At 56.7% G+C, this 14709-nt stretch overlaps 1 protein-coding gene across 1 annotated transcript in view; it reads right to left on the reverse strand.

The window, feature by feature from the left end:
* Positions 1 to 921: 921 nt before the first annotated feature.
* Positions 922 to 14709, reverse strand: part of pex6 (peroxisomal biogenesis factor 6) — a 31996-nt gene continuing 18208 nt past the window's right edge. Inside the window, exons 8-17 of the mRNA XM_052025468.1 lie at positions 13896 to 14091; positions 13423 to 13499; positions 12620 to 12755; positions 11398 to 11603; positions 10356 to 10417; positions 9656 to 9764; positions 8080 to 8196; positions 7135 to 7212; positions 1740 to 1879; positions 922 to 1426 (exon numbers count right to left, since the gene is read on the reverse strand). Of these exons, the coding sequence (XP_051881428.1) occupies positions 1290 to 1426; positions 1740 to 1879; positions 7135 to 7212; positions 8080 to 8196; positions 9656 to 9764; positions 10356 to 10417; positions 11398 to 11603; positions 12620 to 12755; positions 13423 to 13499; positions 13896 to 14091 (1258 nt within the window). The 3' untranslated portion in view covers positions 922 to 1289. The remainder of the gene's footprint in view (positions 1427 to 1739; positions 1880 to 7134; positions 7213 to 8079; positions 8197 to 9655; positions 9765 to 10355; positions 10418 to 11397; positions 11604 to 12619; positions 12756 to 13422; positions 13500 to 13895; positions 14092 to 14709) is intronic.

The raw sequence follows: 14709 nt of genomic DNA on the forward strand, positions 1-14709 counted from the left end.
TAGAGGGCATGAGCTATAAAGAGAGGTCGGACAAACTTGGGTTGTTTTCTCTGGAGCGGCGGAGGCTGAGGGGAGACCTGATAGAAGTTTATGTGATTGAGAGGCAGAGACAGGGAGACAGTCAGAGGCTCTTTCCCAGGGTGGAAATGCCAAATACTAGAGGACGTGCATTTAAGGTGAGAGGGGCAAAGTTTAAAGGAGGTGTGCGGGGCAGGTTTTTTTTATACACAGAGAGTGGTGGGTGTCTGGAACTGGCTGCCAGGGGTGGGTGGAGGCAGATATGACAGTGTTTAAGAAGCTGTTAGACAGACACATGAATCTTCGGCGAGTGGAGGGATGTGGATCATGTACAGACAGAAGGGATTTAGTTTAATTCGACATTTCCCCTCTCACCCTAAACCTGTGCCCTCTAGACTTATACTCCCCTACCCTGGGGAAAACACTGTGACCATTCACCCTATTCACACTCCTCATGATTTTATAAATTCCATAAGGTCAGTCCCCGCCTGTCCAGTCTCTCCTTGCAACTCCAGCCCTCCAGTCCAGGCAACATCCTGGGGAATCTTTTCAGCTCCCTTTTCCTGCTTAAGGGCATCCTATACCCAGGCCACTAGAATTGTGCACAGTACTCCAAGTGTGGTCTCACCAACAGCTGTAACATGTTGTCCCAGCTCCTGTACTGTGAGACAGGGCGAAGTACCTGTTTCTGTGCTGGGTGACTCTGGGACTGGCTTGCTTTATTCCTTGCTGAGGTCTGTGTCCAGCCCCAAAGCTCCTGGCCTCTCAGGTGTCACCTTGCCTGTCTGGGGTCTGCGTGCTGACCCCTCCTGCTGCTCACGCATCCGTCGCACACCGAGCTGTTATTTCTGTAAAGATCTTAAACTTATTTATTCTGTAGAAATAAATACCAGTGGCCACAACAAAGTGACAAACAAATTTATTTACACATAGTAATGTCTCACTGTTCCTTCATCATCGCCGGCTCTACAGCCAGGAGCTCCCTCCTCACCAGCACCGTGAGAGCACCTTCCCCAGAAGGACTGCAGCGGCTAACCCCCACGCTCTGGGGGTAACCAGGGACGGACAATAAATACTGGCTCTGCCAGTGGCCCCCACATCCAGAGCCTGACCACGGGGGAAAGGGTCCCGTTCCCATCCAACCGTACACCCCAGTCACCACGCAGGCAGGTGTTTTATCGGAAACCCGTTAACCCAGAGGTGCTGCACCCCTCCGTTGCCTCTCTCTGTCCTCACGCTGCCACTGCCCCGCCAGATGTGAGCACAGCTGGTCACCGGGCTGAGAGTCTCTGCTGGATCAGCCTGTAGTGGTGCAGGTCCTGCTGTGAGACAGAAGGTTGGAGGGTGCTGAGGGCTCGATCAAAGTCCTCGGGCATCAGGGCCAGCTCAGAGTCCTCCGTGTCCAGGCCTGCAACACACAGCGGGCAGTAAATCTGGTGGGGGGGGGGGGGGGGTCAGAGAGAGGGGAGGGGGAAGGGGAGAAGGGGGGTGCGAGGGGGGGAAGGGGAGAAGGGGGGTGCAAGGGGGGGGAAGGGGAGAAGGGGGGTGCGAGGGGGGGAAGGGGAGAGGGGAGGGGAGGGGAGGGAAGAGGAGGTGGAGAGGGGGTGAGGGGCAACGGGAGAGAGAGGGGGTGAGAAAGAGGGGGGAAGGGGGGAGGGAATGGCGATTAAGGGCAGGGGACGGGCAAAACGGGGGGGAGGGGGTGTAGAGGATTCACAAACCTTGGTCGATGCGGGTGATCTTGCGTTTGACGGCAGACATCATAGCCTCACTGCAGAGAGCGTGCAGGTCGGCTCCGCTCAGCTGGGGTGGGCATCGCTCTACCACCCGAGGCAGGCTGACCCCAGCGTCCAACGTGAACCTGCCGGGGAGACGGGCACGAGTGAACAATGGCAGGTCTGCTGTCCTGTCCTGCCCTGCCCACTGCCCTCCAACTCACCCTCACCTTTCCCCGACCGTGTGTTCTGGATGATGGATCTGTCACTGCCCCCACCACCCCCACCCCACCTCCCCCCGCCCCTCCGCTCCCCATCAGACTCTTTGGTTGCAAAGGTGGGTGGACATTTCAGTGCAGGACACACCGGGGCAGTGCACTGCCCTGGAGGGCTGACTGACCCATCCCGGAGTTCAGGGCACTGGAGCAGCCCCTCTGTCTGAGTGCAAGAGTCCCGTGCAGAGGCCCTGGACTGAGGGAGATCCCCACTGCACCTCCCACACTGTCACATTGAATCTAGACTTTGAGACCTTCGATAAGACACTGGAGAAGCAGTTGTCAAGTCTACTGACAACACACAGATCAGGAGGGCACACGGAGGCTGCAGGGGATATAAAACTGAAAATGCTGGAAACACTCAGCAGGTCAGGCAGCATCTGTGGAGGAGGTACAGAGTTAATGGTTCAGCTCACAGTCCCCTTATCAGCCACAGGCAGGCTAGGTGAATGGGCACAGACGGGGCAGGGGTGGACCAGTGGGAGGATGTTTTCCAGCGACCAGAGAGTGCCGGAAATTAACGAGGAGCGATTTTTTTTTCTTTCTAGCATTGGGAATAGCGGCGAGTGACTGCGCAGGCGCGTGACGTCACTCGGCAGCGCACGGGCGATTTAAATAGCAGACCAACATATCTAGCAGGCAGCGTCGGAGCGGGCAGCGGAGTGAGAGGGAGCAGAGTGGGTTGGGCTTTGGCTCAACAGGCTTCGGCGAGAGCGGGAAAGAGGCGAGACTAATAGAGAGGGGGTAAGTTATTAGTTTATTTGTTGAACTCAGTGGTATTCAGCAAGATGCATCTAGGGTTGGTCTTGTGTTTGGAGTGTCAGATGTGGGGACCCTGGGAGACTACCAGACTCCCCGATAACTACATCTGCGCAAAGTGCACCGAGATGCGGCTCCTCAAGGAACGGATTGAGAGTCTGGAGCTGCAGCTCGATGACCTTCGGTTGGTTAGGGAGAGCGAGCAGGAAATAGATAGGAGTTATAAACAGTTTGTAGACAGCACCTCTGTGGCGGTCCCCCTCAAAAACCGATATCTCATTTTAGATTCGGTTGGAGAGGATGACCTGATAGAGGAAGACCTCAGCAACCGGGACCTTGGCACCGTGCCTGGTACTGTGGTCCAGCAGAGGAAGCGAAATGCAGTGGTTATTGGGGATTCTATAGTAAGGGGTACGGATAGCAGATTCTATGTTAGCGACAATGAGTCTCGGATGGTGTGTTGCCTCCCTGGTGCCAGGGTACGGGATATCACGGACCGGGTCCAGAATATTCTGAGGGGAGAGGGTGAGCAGCCAGAAGTCTTGGTACATGTAGGTACCAATGACATAGGTAGAAAAAGAGAAGAGGTCCTGAAGGAGGAATACAAGACATTGGGGAGAAGGTTGAGAAGTAGGACCTCAAGGGTAGTAATCTCAGGATTACTACCTGTGCCACGTGTCAATGATAGGAAGAATAGAAAGCTCTGGCAGATGAATGCGTGGCTGAGTGACTGGTGCAGGGGGCAGGGCTTCAGATTTTTGGATAATTGGGACCTTTTTTGGGGGAGGCATGACCTATTCGCTAAGGATGGGTTGCACCTAAACTCCAGAGGTTCCAATATCTTGGCGGGAATGTTTGATTTAGTTGTAGGGGAGGGTTTAAACTGATCTGGCAGGGGGATGGAAACCAGGATGTTAGGTTACAAGATGCTAAGGTAAAGGAGGGAGTTTATAGAAACAAGTCCAACGAGGATGGCAAGAAGGACAGGCAGGTGAGAAGTCAGGATAATTTGCTGAATAATAGAAGTACAACAAGTCAGGATGTTAGGATACAGAATGTTAGGATAGGGGATGAGGTATATAGGAACATGTCTAAGGTAGTATGTAGTGAAGATGGTAAGAAGGATAGACAGGTGGAAAGCCAGGATAATCTGCTGAACAATAGAAGTACAACAAAATGAATAGCAGATACCGGACTAAACGTACTATATTTAAATGCACGTAGCATTAGGAATAAAGTAGATGACCTAGTGGCACAACTACAGGTTAATAAATACGACATTGTGGCAATCACCGCGTCATGGCTTTATGACGGATGTGATTGGGAACTGAATGTCCAGGGGTACACAGTGTATAGGAAGGATAGGCGGGTAGGCAGAGGGGGAGGTGTGGCCATGATGGTTAGTAGTGATATAAAATCGATAGAAAGGAAGGATATTGGGTCAGAGGAGGTGGAATCCTTGTGGGTGGAGCTAAGGAATAGCAAGGGTAAAAGGACAATGGTAGCAGTCATATATAGGCCCCCTAACAGCAGTCAGCAATTGGACGATAAGTTGCAGTTTGAGATAGAAAAAGCATGCCAGAGTGACAATGTGAAGATAATTATGGGGGATTTTAACATGAAGGTGGACTGGGAAATCCAGAATGGTGGTAGTACTCAGGAGAGGGAGTTTGTGGAATGTCTAAGGGACATTTTTCTAGAGCAACTTGTTGAAGAGCCCACCAGGGGATCGGCTGTTTTGGATTGGGTGCTGTGTAATGAACCGGAGGTGATTAGGGAACTGAAGGTAAAGGAACCACTGGGAACCAGTGATCACAATATGATTGAGTTCAGTTTCAAGTTTGAGAAGGAGAAGCTGATAACTGGTGTATCGATATTTCAGTGGAACAAAGGGAATTACAATGGTATGAGAGAGGAGTTGGCCCTAGATTGGAAGAGTAAGCTGGCTGGAGGGACGGCAGAGGAGAAATGGAAGGAATTTCTACAGGAAATAAGGAAATTGCAGGATAGATATATTCCAAGAAAAAAGGTTTTGAATGGAAAAAAGGCACAAATGTGGATAATGAGAGAGGTGAAGGCTAAAATAAAAGCAAAAGGGGCGGCATACAAAGAAGCAAAAATTAGTGGGAAAACAGAAGACTGGGAAGCTTTTAAAAACCTGCAGAGAAACTAAGAAGGTCATTAGGAAAGAAAAGATGAATTATGAAAGGAAGTTGGCGGATAACATTCGAAAGGATACTAAGAGTTTTTTTAAATAGATAAGGAATAAAAGAGAGACACGGGTTGATATAGGGCCAATTGATAACAGTGCAGGAGCTATTATAATGGACGATAGAGAGATGGCAGAGGAATTGAATGAATATTTTGCATCGGTCTTCACTGTGGAGGACATCAGCAATGTGCCGGTTAGTCAGGAGTCTCACGAAATGGAATTGAGTTCAGTTAAGATTACTAGGGAGAAGGTGCTAGGAAAACTAAATGGGCTAAAGACTGATAAGTCTCCCGGACCGGATGAGGTGCATCCCCGGGTTCTGAAGGAGGTGGCTTTAGAGATAGCGGAGGCATTGGCAATAATTTTCCAGAAATCGATAGATTCCGGCGTGGTTCCGGAGGACTGGAGGGTCGCAAATGTAGTTCCGTTGTATAAGAAAGGTGGGAAGCAGCATAAAGGAAATTACAGACCTATTAGTCTGACGTCAGTGGTGGGAAAGTTATTGGAATCTATCCTCAAGGATGGGGTTACGGAATACCTAGAGGCGCAGGGCAGGATAGGTTCTAGCCAACATGGTTTTGTGAAGGGAAGATCCTGCCTGACCAACCTATTGGAGTTTTTTGAAGAAATCACAGGTAAGGTGGATAAGGGAGAGGCGGTAGATGTTGTGTATTTAGACTTTCAAAAGGCCTTTGATAAGGTGCCTCACAAGAGACTGATTAATAAGATGAGAGGTCATGGAATTACAGGTGGGATAACAGAATGGGTGGAGCATTGGCTGGTTGGCAGGAAGCAAAGGGTGGGAATAAAAGGATCTCGTTCTGGTTGGTTACCGGTTACTAGTGGTGTGCCGCAAGGGTCGGTGTTGGGACCGCTCCTTTTTACCTTGTACATTAATGATTTGGATGATGGAATAAATGGTTTCGTGGCCAAGTTTGCGGATGACACCAAGATAGGGGGAGGAGTAGGGAGTATTGAAGAGATAGGAAGGTTGCAGAGGGACCTAGACAGTTTAGGAGAATGGGCAAGGAAATGGCAGATGAGATTCAATGTTGAGAAATGTGCAGTTGTACACTTTGGAAGCAGAAATAAGCAAGCAGATTATTATCTAGGAGGAGAGAAAATCCAAAGCACGGAAGTACAAAGGGACTTGGGGGTACTCGTGCAGGATACCTTAAAGGTTAACCACCAGGTCGGATCGGTGGTAAAGAAAGCGAATGCTATGTTGGCATTCATTTCGAGAGGTATAGTGTATAAAAGTAAGGAAGTGTTGATGAGGCTCTACGGGGAACTAGTGAGGCCTCATTTGGAATATTGTGCGCAGTTTTGGGCCCCACATCTTAGGAAGGATGTGTTGACGTTGGAGAGGGTTCAGAGGAGATTTACGAGGATGATTCCAGGAATGAAAGGGCTTACGTATGAGGAGCGTTTGTCGGCTCTTGGACTGTACTCGCTGGAGTACAGAAGAATGAGAGGGGACCTCATAGTGACATTTAAAATATTGATAGGAAAGGACAAAGTAAATGTGGCTAGGCTGTTTCACTTGGTGGGGGAGTCCAGGACCAGAGGGCACAATCTTAGAATTAGAGGGTACAGTTTCAAAACAGAGATGAGGAAAAATTTCTTTAGCCAGAGGGTGGTGAATTTGTGGAACTCCTTGCCACGTACAGCAGCGGAGGCCAGATCAGTGGGGGCGTTCAAGGAGGAGATAGATAGATATCTAAATAGTCAGGATATCAAGGGATATGGGGATAAGGCCGGAAATTGGGATTAGAATAGGTTTTTTTTTCCCATTCCCCATTTCTATTTCCCTTTCCTTGGAGCAGACTCGATGGGCCGAATGGCCTGCTTCTGCTCCCTTGTCTTGTGATCTTGTGATTGTTTAAATGGAGTGTACAGAGGGACCTGGGTGTCCACGTAAGCCTCTCACTGAAGCAGATGGAACTTTGGCACTTATTGCAGGAGGATTTCAGATGATTCACAATTCGATCGTTTCCTCCGGTTCCTCAGGATCAAGGATGTCACGATCAGTTCTGTTCTGCAGTGGTGGGTCTGGATTGTTCCCTCAGCGCCGCCCTCCCGCAGTGTGGCCCCCGCCGCCCATGGGACGGGACGGTCCCGGTCCCGCCGCCCATGGGACGGTCACAGTACTCACTTGCGTGTGATGGCCTGGAGCACGCGGAGCTGTGACTCCCGGTCTTCGTTCAGCCCCACATACAGCAGCTTGTCCAACCTGTACCAGACACAGCGGATCCGTCAGACAGCCCCCCCTGAACCCCCTCTGCCCCACCCCTGCCCCCCACCAGTCCCCAACCCCCTCGCCCCTCCCACCCCACCAGTCCCCAACCCCCTCGCCCCTCCCACCCCACCAGTCCCCAATCCCCTCGCCCCTCCCACCCCACCAGTCCCCAACATCCTCGCCCCTCCCCTTTCACTCCTCCCCAAACACCGTCCCACTCCCCAATGCCCTCACCCCTCCACCCCACCCCAACCCCCACCCCACTCCTGACCTCATCCTTCCGACCCACCCCCTGTACCCCACCTCGCACCCCCAAATCCGTCCACCCCACCACACTGCCCCCTCCTCCCCAACCCCCTCATTCCTCCACTCTGCCCCTCCCCAACCCCCTACCCCACTCCCGTCTGCCCCCGACCTCCCGCCACACTTCCCCTACCTTCTCTCCTGGACCCTGCCCACCCTGCTCTCCCCTCCCCACCCCCTGCTGTTCTGTGCCACCCCCGCCCCACTGACGCCGTGACCTTTACAGCCCCGCCGACCTCCGGGCCCAGTCCACACTCTGGGTTTCTGCCCTCAGTGACCGTCCGATGTCAGAACTGGCTCAGCCCTCCCCACGGCCGGCCCCCTCCTCCCCCCACCCTGGGACTGACCGCAGCACCCTACCTTCCTTCTATGGGCAGCCCCAGGTACATCCCTGCACCTGCTGATGTTCCCTGCCCGCCCAGTCACCCCCGCTGCCTCCTTACCCTGCCCACGGCACGTCCCCTCCCTCGGTACCCCAGTCATGCCCTGGCCCCACCTCCCCTGCAATCCCCTCGTACCCCCCACTCTTGGAGCCCGGCACAGCCGTCCCACACCTACCGGCCGGGCCGGAGGAGGGCTTGGTCCAGGAGGTCCGGCCTGTTGGTGGCTCCGATCACAAACACGTCAGATGAAGAGTGGAGACCGTCCAGTTCAGCCAGGAGCTGTGATACCACCCTGTGAGGGGGACAGAGCAGTCGACGGCCCCTGCGGCTCCACACTCAACCCCCTCTGCCCCCACCCCTCGCAGCTCCACACTACCCCCCCCCCACCCCCACCCCCACGGACGGCAGAGGACAGGCAGGTTTGTGTGGGAAAGGGGAGGGGAACTGGAGCTCCGGGCGGCCAGATGGAGGTGGACTCATGTCTGGGCAGCAGCCGGCGCTGCAGTTTGGTTCGGCCCCAGATGTCAGTGAGCCTCGTGCCTGACCCAGCGTGGCTTCTCCCCGGGAGCTGACATGGAGCCCACTTCCATCACATTAACTAACGGTGATCTCCAGGAGGCCACACAGACTCAATGGGCCAAACAGTTGTCCACGGCATGTTCCTGATGTTCCATTGGCCCAAACCGTGGCAGCTGTTGGTTCTGCCCTCCTGCAGGCAAGTGAGGGGTATTGTAGATGGGGGAAGGGCGTTGGGGTGTCAGGAGGTGAGTCCCTCCCCACGGTTCCCCCAGCCTCTGACCTGTTCTTGTGGTGTGTGTGCGTGTGTATGTGCGCGCGTGTGGTCCCAGTGTGTGTGTGTGTGTGTGTGTGTGTGTGTGTGTGTGTGTGTGTGAGTGCGTGTGCGGGGGGGGGTGGTCTGTGTGCGTGTGTGTGCGTGTGTGTGCGTGCGTGTGTGTGGTCTGTGTGTGCGTGTGTGTGGTCTGTGTGTGTGTGTGTGTGGTCTGTGTGTGTGTGTGTGTGTGTGTGTGTGTGTGTGTGTGTGTGTGTGTGTGTGTGTGTGTCTGTGTGGGGTCCGGTGTGGGTGGTGACGGTGACCCCCAGGCTGTCGAGGGTGGGGGACTCGGGGATGGGACTGCCACACAACGTCGGGGGGGGAGGTGGGACCGTTGCTGGAGGTGGTCACTGCCTGGTCCGGTGACACCAGTGTTACCTGCTATACGTCAGCCTGTGCCTGACCGTCGCCCAGGGCCCACTGCACCCTGCATGGGCGGCTTCATCGGTGGGGGGAGGAGCTTGGGAGGGGTGAGGGTGGGGTGGGGCTGGGGAGGGGGGATAGGGTAGGGTGGGGAGGGTTGGGGGTGGGGAGGGGAGGGGAGGGTTGGGGGTGGGGTGGGGAGGGGAGGGTTGGGGGTGGGGTGGGGAGGGGAGGGTTGGGGGTGGGGTGGGGAGGGGAGGGTTGGGGGTGGGGTGGGGGTAGGGTGGGGAGGGGAGGGTTGGGGCTGGGGGTGGGGAGGGGAGGGTTGGGGGAGGGTTGGGGGTGGGGTGGGGGTGGGGAGGGGAGGGGAGGGTTGGGGGTGGGGTGGGGGTGGGGTGGGGAGGGGCTGGGGTGGGGAGGGGCTGGGGGTGCGAGAACAATGGGGATGAGGCTGTCCATTGGTCAGAGAGACACAGCACAGGGACCGTGCACTGACAGTGCTCAGCGAGGTGTGGGTGGGAGGGACGGGGGCTCAGTGTGCGGGGTTACCACCTACCTGTCCGTGACTCCCCCCGAGTCTCCACTCCGACCTCGACTGGGGGCCAGGGAGTCCAGTTCATCGAAGAACACGATGCAGGGGGAGGCCATCCGCGCCCGGGTGAACACTGGGGACCAGACGGCAGGAGGCTGACACCTGGAAACACGCTGGTGTCTTCCCCCCCACCCCCACCCCACACCCCCCTCCCCCACACCTGGAATCATGAGCTGTTCTCTGTCCCCCCCCCACTACCAGCTCACCCCCGACACATCACAACCCCCAGCCCCACCAGCTCAACCATCCCCCCACACCTCACAAACAACCCCTCCCCCCCCCCCCCCCACACCTGGAACCACAAGCTGTTCTCTGTCCCCCCCCACCCCCCCCACCAGATCATCCCATCATCCCACACCTCACACCCACCAGCACCCCACACATGCAGTACAACAGGCAGCCCTGCCCCTGGCTCACCCCTCCCTCCTCTACCACCCATCCACCGGGCAACCCCTGGGCTCACCCCTCCCACTTTGCCCCAGAGCCGGCCATCACGGCCCCATCCCTGCCCTCCGTCCCCGCCACCCCCAGAGCTGGCCGTCACGGCCCCATCCCTGCCCCCCGTCCCCGCCCAATGCCCCGCCACCCCCAGAGCCGGCTGTCACCGCCCCGTCCCTGCCCCCCGTCCCCGCCACCCCCAGAGCCGGCCGTCACGGCCCCTTACCCTCTCGCACGTTCTCCTCACTCTGCCCCACGTACATGTTGATCAGCTCCGGCCCCTTCACACTGCGGGAGAGGGAGAAAGGTGAGCACGACGGGAGGGGCAGGAGTGGAACTGCAGAGAGAGGTGGTGGGGGTGGGGACACAGAGAGAGAGTGGAGGGGAGTCCCAGACGGTGGAGGGGAGGGGAAGAGCAGTGACGGTGGTTTGGAGAGGAGGGGAAGGGGGTGAGGTGAAGGAGGGGGAAATGGAGGAACAGGGATGTGGCTCAACACCTCCCCCTGCAACTGGATCCTTGACTTCCTGAACAGAGAGGGTCGAGAGCTTCCAGTTCCCAGGAGTGAACATCGCCAACAGCCTGTCCTGGTCCAACCACGTAGACGCCACGGCCAAGAAAGCTCACCAGCGCCTCTACTTACTCAGGAGGCTACAGAAATTTGGCATGTCCCCTTTGACCCTCAGCACTTTTTACAGATGCACCACAGAAAGCATCCTGTCTGGATGCATCACGGCTCGGGACGGCAACTGCTCTGCCCAGGACCACAAGAAGCTGCAGAGAGTTGTGGACACAGCCCAGCACATCACGGACACCAGCCTCCCCTCCTTGGACTGTCTATACCTCTCACTGCCTCGGTAAAGCAGCTGGCATAATCAAAGACCCCTCCCACCCCGGACAGTCTCTCTTCTCCCCCCTCCCATCAGGCAGAAGATACAAAAACCTGAAAGCACGTACCACCAGGCTCAAGTACAGCTTCTATCCCACTGTTATAAGACTATTGAACGGTTCCCAGTACGATAAGATGGACTCTTGATCTCACAGTCTACCTCAATATGTCCTTGCACCTTATTGTCTGCCTGCACTGCACTCTCTCTGTAGCTGTGACACTTTATTCTACATTCTGTTATTGTTTTCCCTTGTACTTCCTTAATGCACTGATGTGATGAAATGATCTGTATGGACGGCATGTAAAACCAGTTCTTCACTGTACCTTGGTACGTGTGACAATGATAAACCAATTCACCCTGCTCCCCCAAGCCCAGCTCACCTGAGGAAGGTCCTGGCACACTCGGTGGCAACAGCCTTGGCCAGCAGGGTCTTGCCAGTGCCGGGAGGTCCGAACAGTAAGAGTCCGGTGCGGCGCAGACCTCGGCTCAGCAGCTCCGGGTGCTCGACGGGAAGCTGCACTGTGTCCAGGATCTCTCGTTTCACGGCCTCCAGACCCCCCACGTCCTGCCACCTCACTACTGGAATCTGTGGACAGGGAGCAACACGGTAGGTCAGGTCTGCCATTCAGTCCCACCCTGCCTCCTAGCCCAGAGTGCTTTTCTACAGCAGAATGCAAGGGCCTGGAAGAGGGTCACAGAGCAATACAGCACGGATACAGGCCCTTCGGCCCAACCAGTCCATGCCGAACACGGTGCCCACCCAGCTAGTCCCAATTTCCTGCGTTCGGCCCATATCCCTCCAAGCCCCGCCCCTGCATGTACCTATCCAAGTGCTTCTTAAATGATCCTATTGTACCCACCTCACCAGCTCGTTCCATACACTCACCACCCTCTGCGTGAAAAAGTTACCCCTCAGGTCCCTTTTAAACCTTTCCCCTCTCACCCTAAACCTATGCCCTCGAGTCTTGGACTCCCCTACCCTGGGGAAAAGACTGTCACCCTCCACCTTCTCTGTGCCTCTAAGGGTGGGAGCAGATCCAACAAGAATTCAGCCCAGTAAGGAGTCAGACTCATACAGCTCAGAAACAGGCCCCTTGGCCCATCGAGTCTATGCCGACCATCAAAGGCCCATCTGTACTCGTGCCATTTACCAACACTTCGTCCACTGCCTTCTCTACCTTTAGTGATTCAAGTGCTCGCCCAGGTACTCCTTCAGTGCTGGGAGACTGTCTGCCTTCACCACCCCCTCGGGCAGTCTGTTCCAGGTTTCAACCCACTCCTCCCCCCCCCCCCCCCCCCCCCCCCCCCCCCCCCCCCCCCCCCCCCCCCCCAGGGAGAAACTCTTCCTTACATCCCCTCGAAATCTCTTCCCCTAACACTAAACCTGTGCCTTCTGGTCACACACATTTCCTACCACCCACCCTCTCTCTGCCTCACTTAACTCTGTGCGCCTCTACCTGGGTCCCCCCTCAGCTTCCTCCACTACAGGGAGAACAGACTCCAGTCTCCCACCCAACTCTCCCTGCAGCCCCAAAGGGTGTGCCAGGGGTTGGGGTGGGTCAGGGGTGGGCCCAGTGGGATCCCCCCAGCCCCCAGACCAACCTTGGGAGCTCCGATAGCCTGTGAGTGCGCTGTCTGCAGCTCCTCCAATGCTCTGTGCACGTCTTCCTGCAGGACGGTCACCCCGGCAGCACACAGCTCCAGCTCCTCCTGCTCACTGGGAATAACTCCTGGAAAACTGGGAACATGAGAGAGACGCCAAGGTTCAGAGTGGCAGCATGGGGCAGGGGTGGGCCCAGGCAAACGGACACCACAGCCCAGGCAAGAGGTCTCAGTGGGATTGCCCTCTGCAGCATTGCCCACCAAAGGGCAGATACAGAGAAGAGGGATTTGGGGGGATGGGGCATGGGGGGGGGTGGGGTGGGAGAGTGGGGCAGGAGGGGATGCAGAGAGGGAGAGAGAGGGCCAAGAGCTGGGGCTGACAGTGGGGGTAGGGGAATGAGGGCAGGAAGGGCGAGGATGTGCTTCCCCTGACCCTCTCCCACCCCTCCTGTCCCTCACCCCCACATACACAGGCACACACCCCCACACCACACACACTATCCATGAGCCCCTCTCACCCTGTGCCGGGCCAAGGTTCCTCACCACCCCACCCCCCCCATTCCCCGCCCCTTGCCACACCCCCGCCCTACCCCCCCCCACACCATCCCCATCCCCCTCACCCCCCTGGGTTGTCCTCACCCCGTCCCTCCCCTCCCCCACTCCCACCCTACCCCTCACCCCCTGCCCCATCATTCTCTCCCCCCTCCGCAGTCCCCGCCCCGTCCATTGCCCTCCCTGTCGTCCCCACCCTGTCCCTCGCCACCTCCTCCACCCCTCCCCCCCACCCCCCCACCGTCACTCACCAGCACTGACGCAGACGTCTGCAGGCAGCACGTCCAGCACAGTTCAGCAGGGTGCACAGGTCACCGACGACATACCCCTGGCAATGGAGAGAGCCACGTCATCACCTGGACCAGGGTCACACCCTCCAACCCCAATACCAACTGACCCCACACCCTCTGACCCCAATGACCAACCCACGCCCTCTGACCCCAACAACTGACCCCACAGCTTCTGCCCCCAGCAATGACTGACTCCACGGCCTCTGACCCCAGCAACGGCCGACCCCACGGCCTCTGACCCCAGCAACGGCCGACCCCACGGCCTCTGACCCCAGCAACGGCCGACCCCACGGCCTCTGACCCCAGCAACGGCTGACCCCATGTCCGCTGACCCCCATGCCCTGCCACCCCTGACCTTCCCTCCCCCAATTCCCCACTGACAGGCCCCGTGTCACGCGATGCTGGTCTGGCCTTGGCTGTGTGCGGTGACTCACTGCGGTCAGCTTGGCGATCTTGGCCAGGTTTACGTCCTTGCCCAGGGGCAGATTGCCGCTGAGTGCTCTCACCACTTGCTTCCGCTGCTCTTCCGACAGGGCACCCACCGCCAGCTCGTGGAGAAAAGCCGCTTGAAGGTCGGTGGACACATCCCTCGCTCGTACCGCTGTCCCAACCACAACCACCGGGTAATCGCTGCAACCAATCAGAGATGGGCCAACCAGCCAATCAGAGGGCGGCTCAGAGACTGGGCCAATGATAGTCTGGAGCAGCCGGCGTGGCTATGGGGGGATCTGATAGAAGTATTTATAGTGAGCAGCGGTCTGGACAGGTCGAGGGATTGAAGAGAGGTCACCGGTCTAAAGGGGAAGAGAATTACAACTGCCTGCTGATGTGGTGGAGGCAGGTTGTACTGTGGCAGCCGAGAGGGAATGGGATACAGCGAGGAAATGTTGAAGGTTACTTACGGAGGTGAGGATGAAAGCGAGTTGCTTTGTAGTGATAGCACAGACCTGACGGGCCAAATGGTGTCCTTGGGTGCTGTACCTATTCTGTTCTACAAAACAGACAGGCCTTGTGAACAGGCAAGGACATGGCCGATGGAAAATTATGTGGGAGATGTGAGATCACATCTCTGGGAGAAAGAGAGCGAGCAGGGAGGGAGGGAGGGTGAGTGCGCGCGCGTGCGTGCGTGTGTGTGCACGCATGCATGCGCGTGCACTGTCCTTGGGTCTCCCTGATAGAAATAGGTGGGAGCATTAGTGGTTGAAAGGTGTCGGTGCTGCACAGGAGCTGGGCGTCCCTGACGCCATT

Source organism: Pristis pectinata, chromosome 10 (genome assembly GCF_009764475.1).
Source record: "Pristis pectinata isolate sPriPec2 chromosome 10, sPriPec2.1.pri, whole genome shotgun sequence".
Taxonomy (NCBI): Eukaryota; Metazoa; Chordata; class Chondrichthyes; order Rhinopristiformes; family Pristidae; genus Pristis; species Pristis pectinata.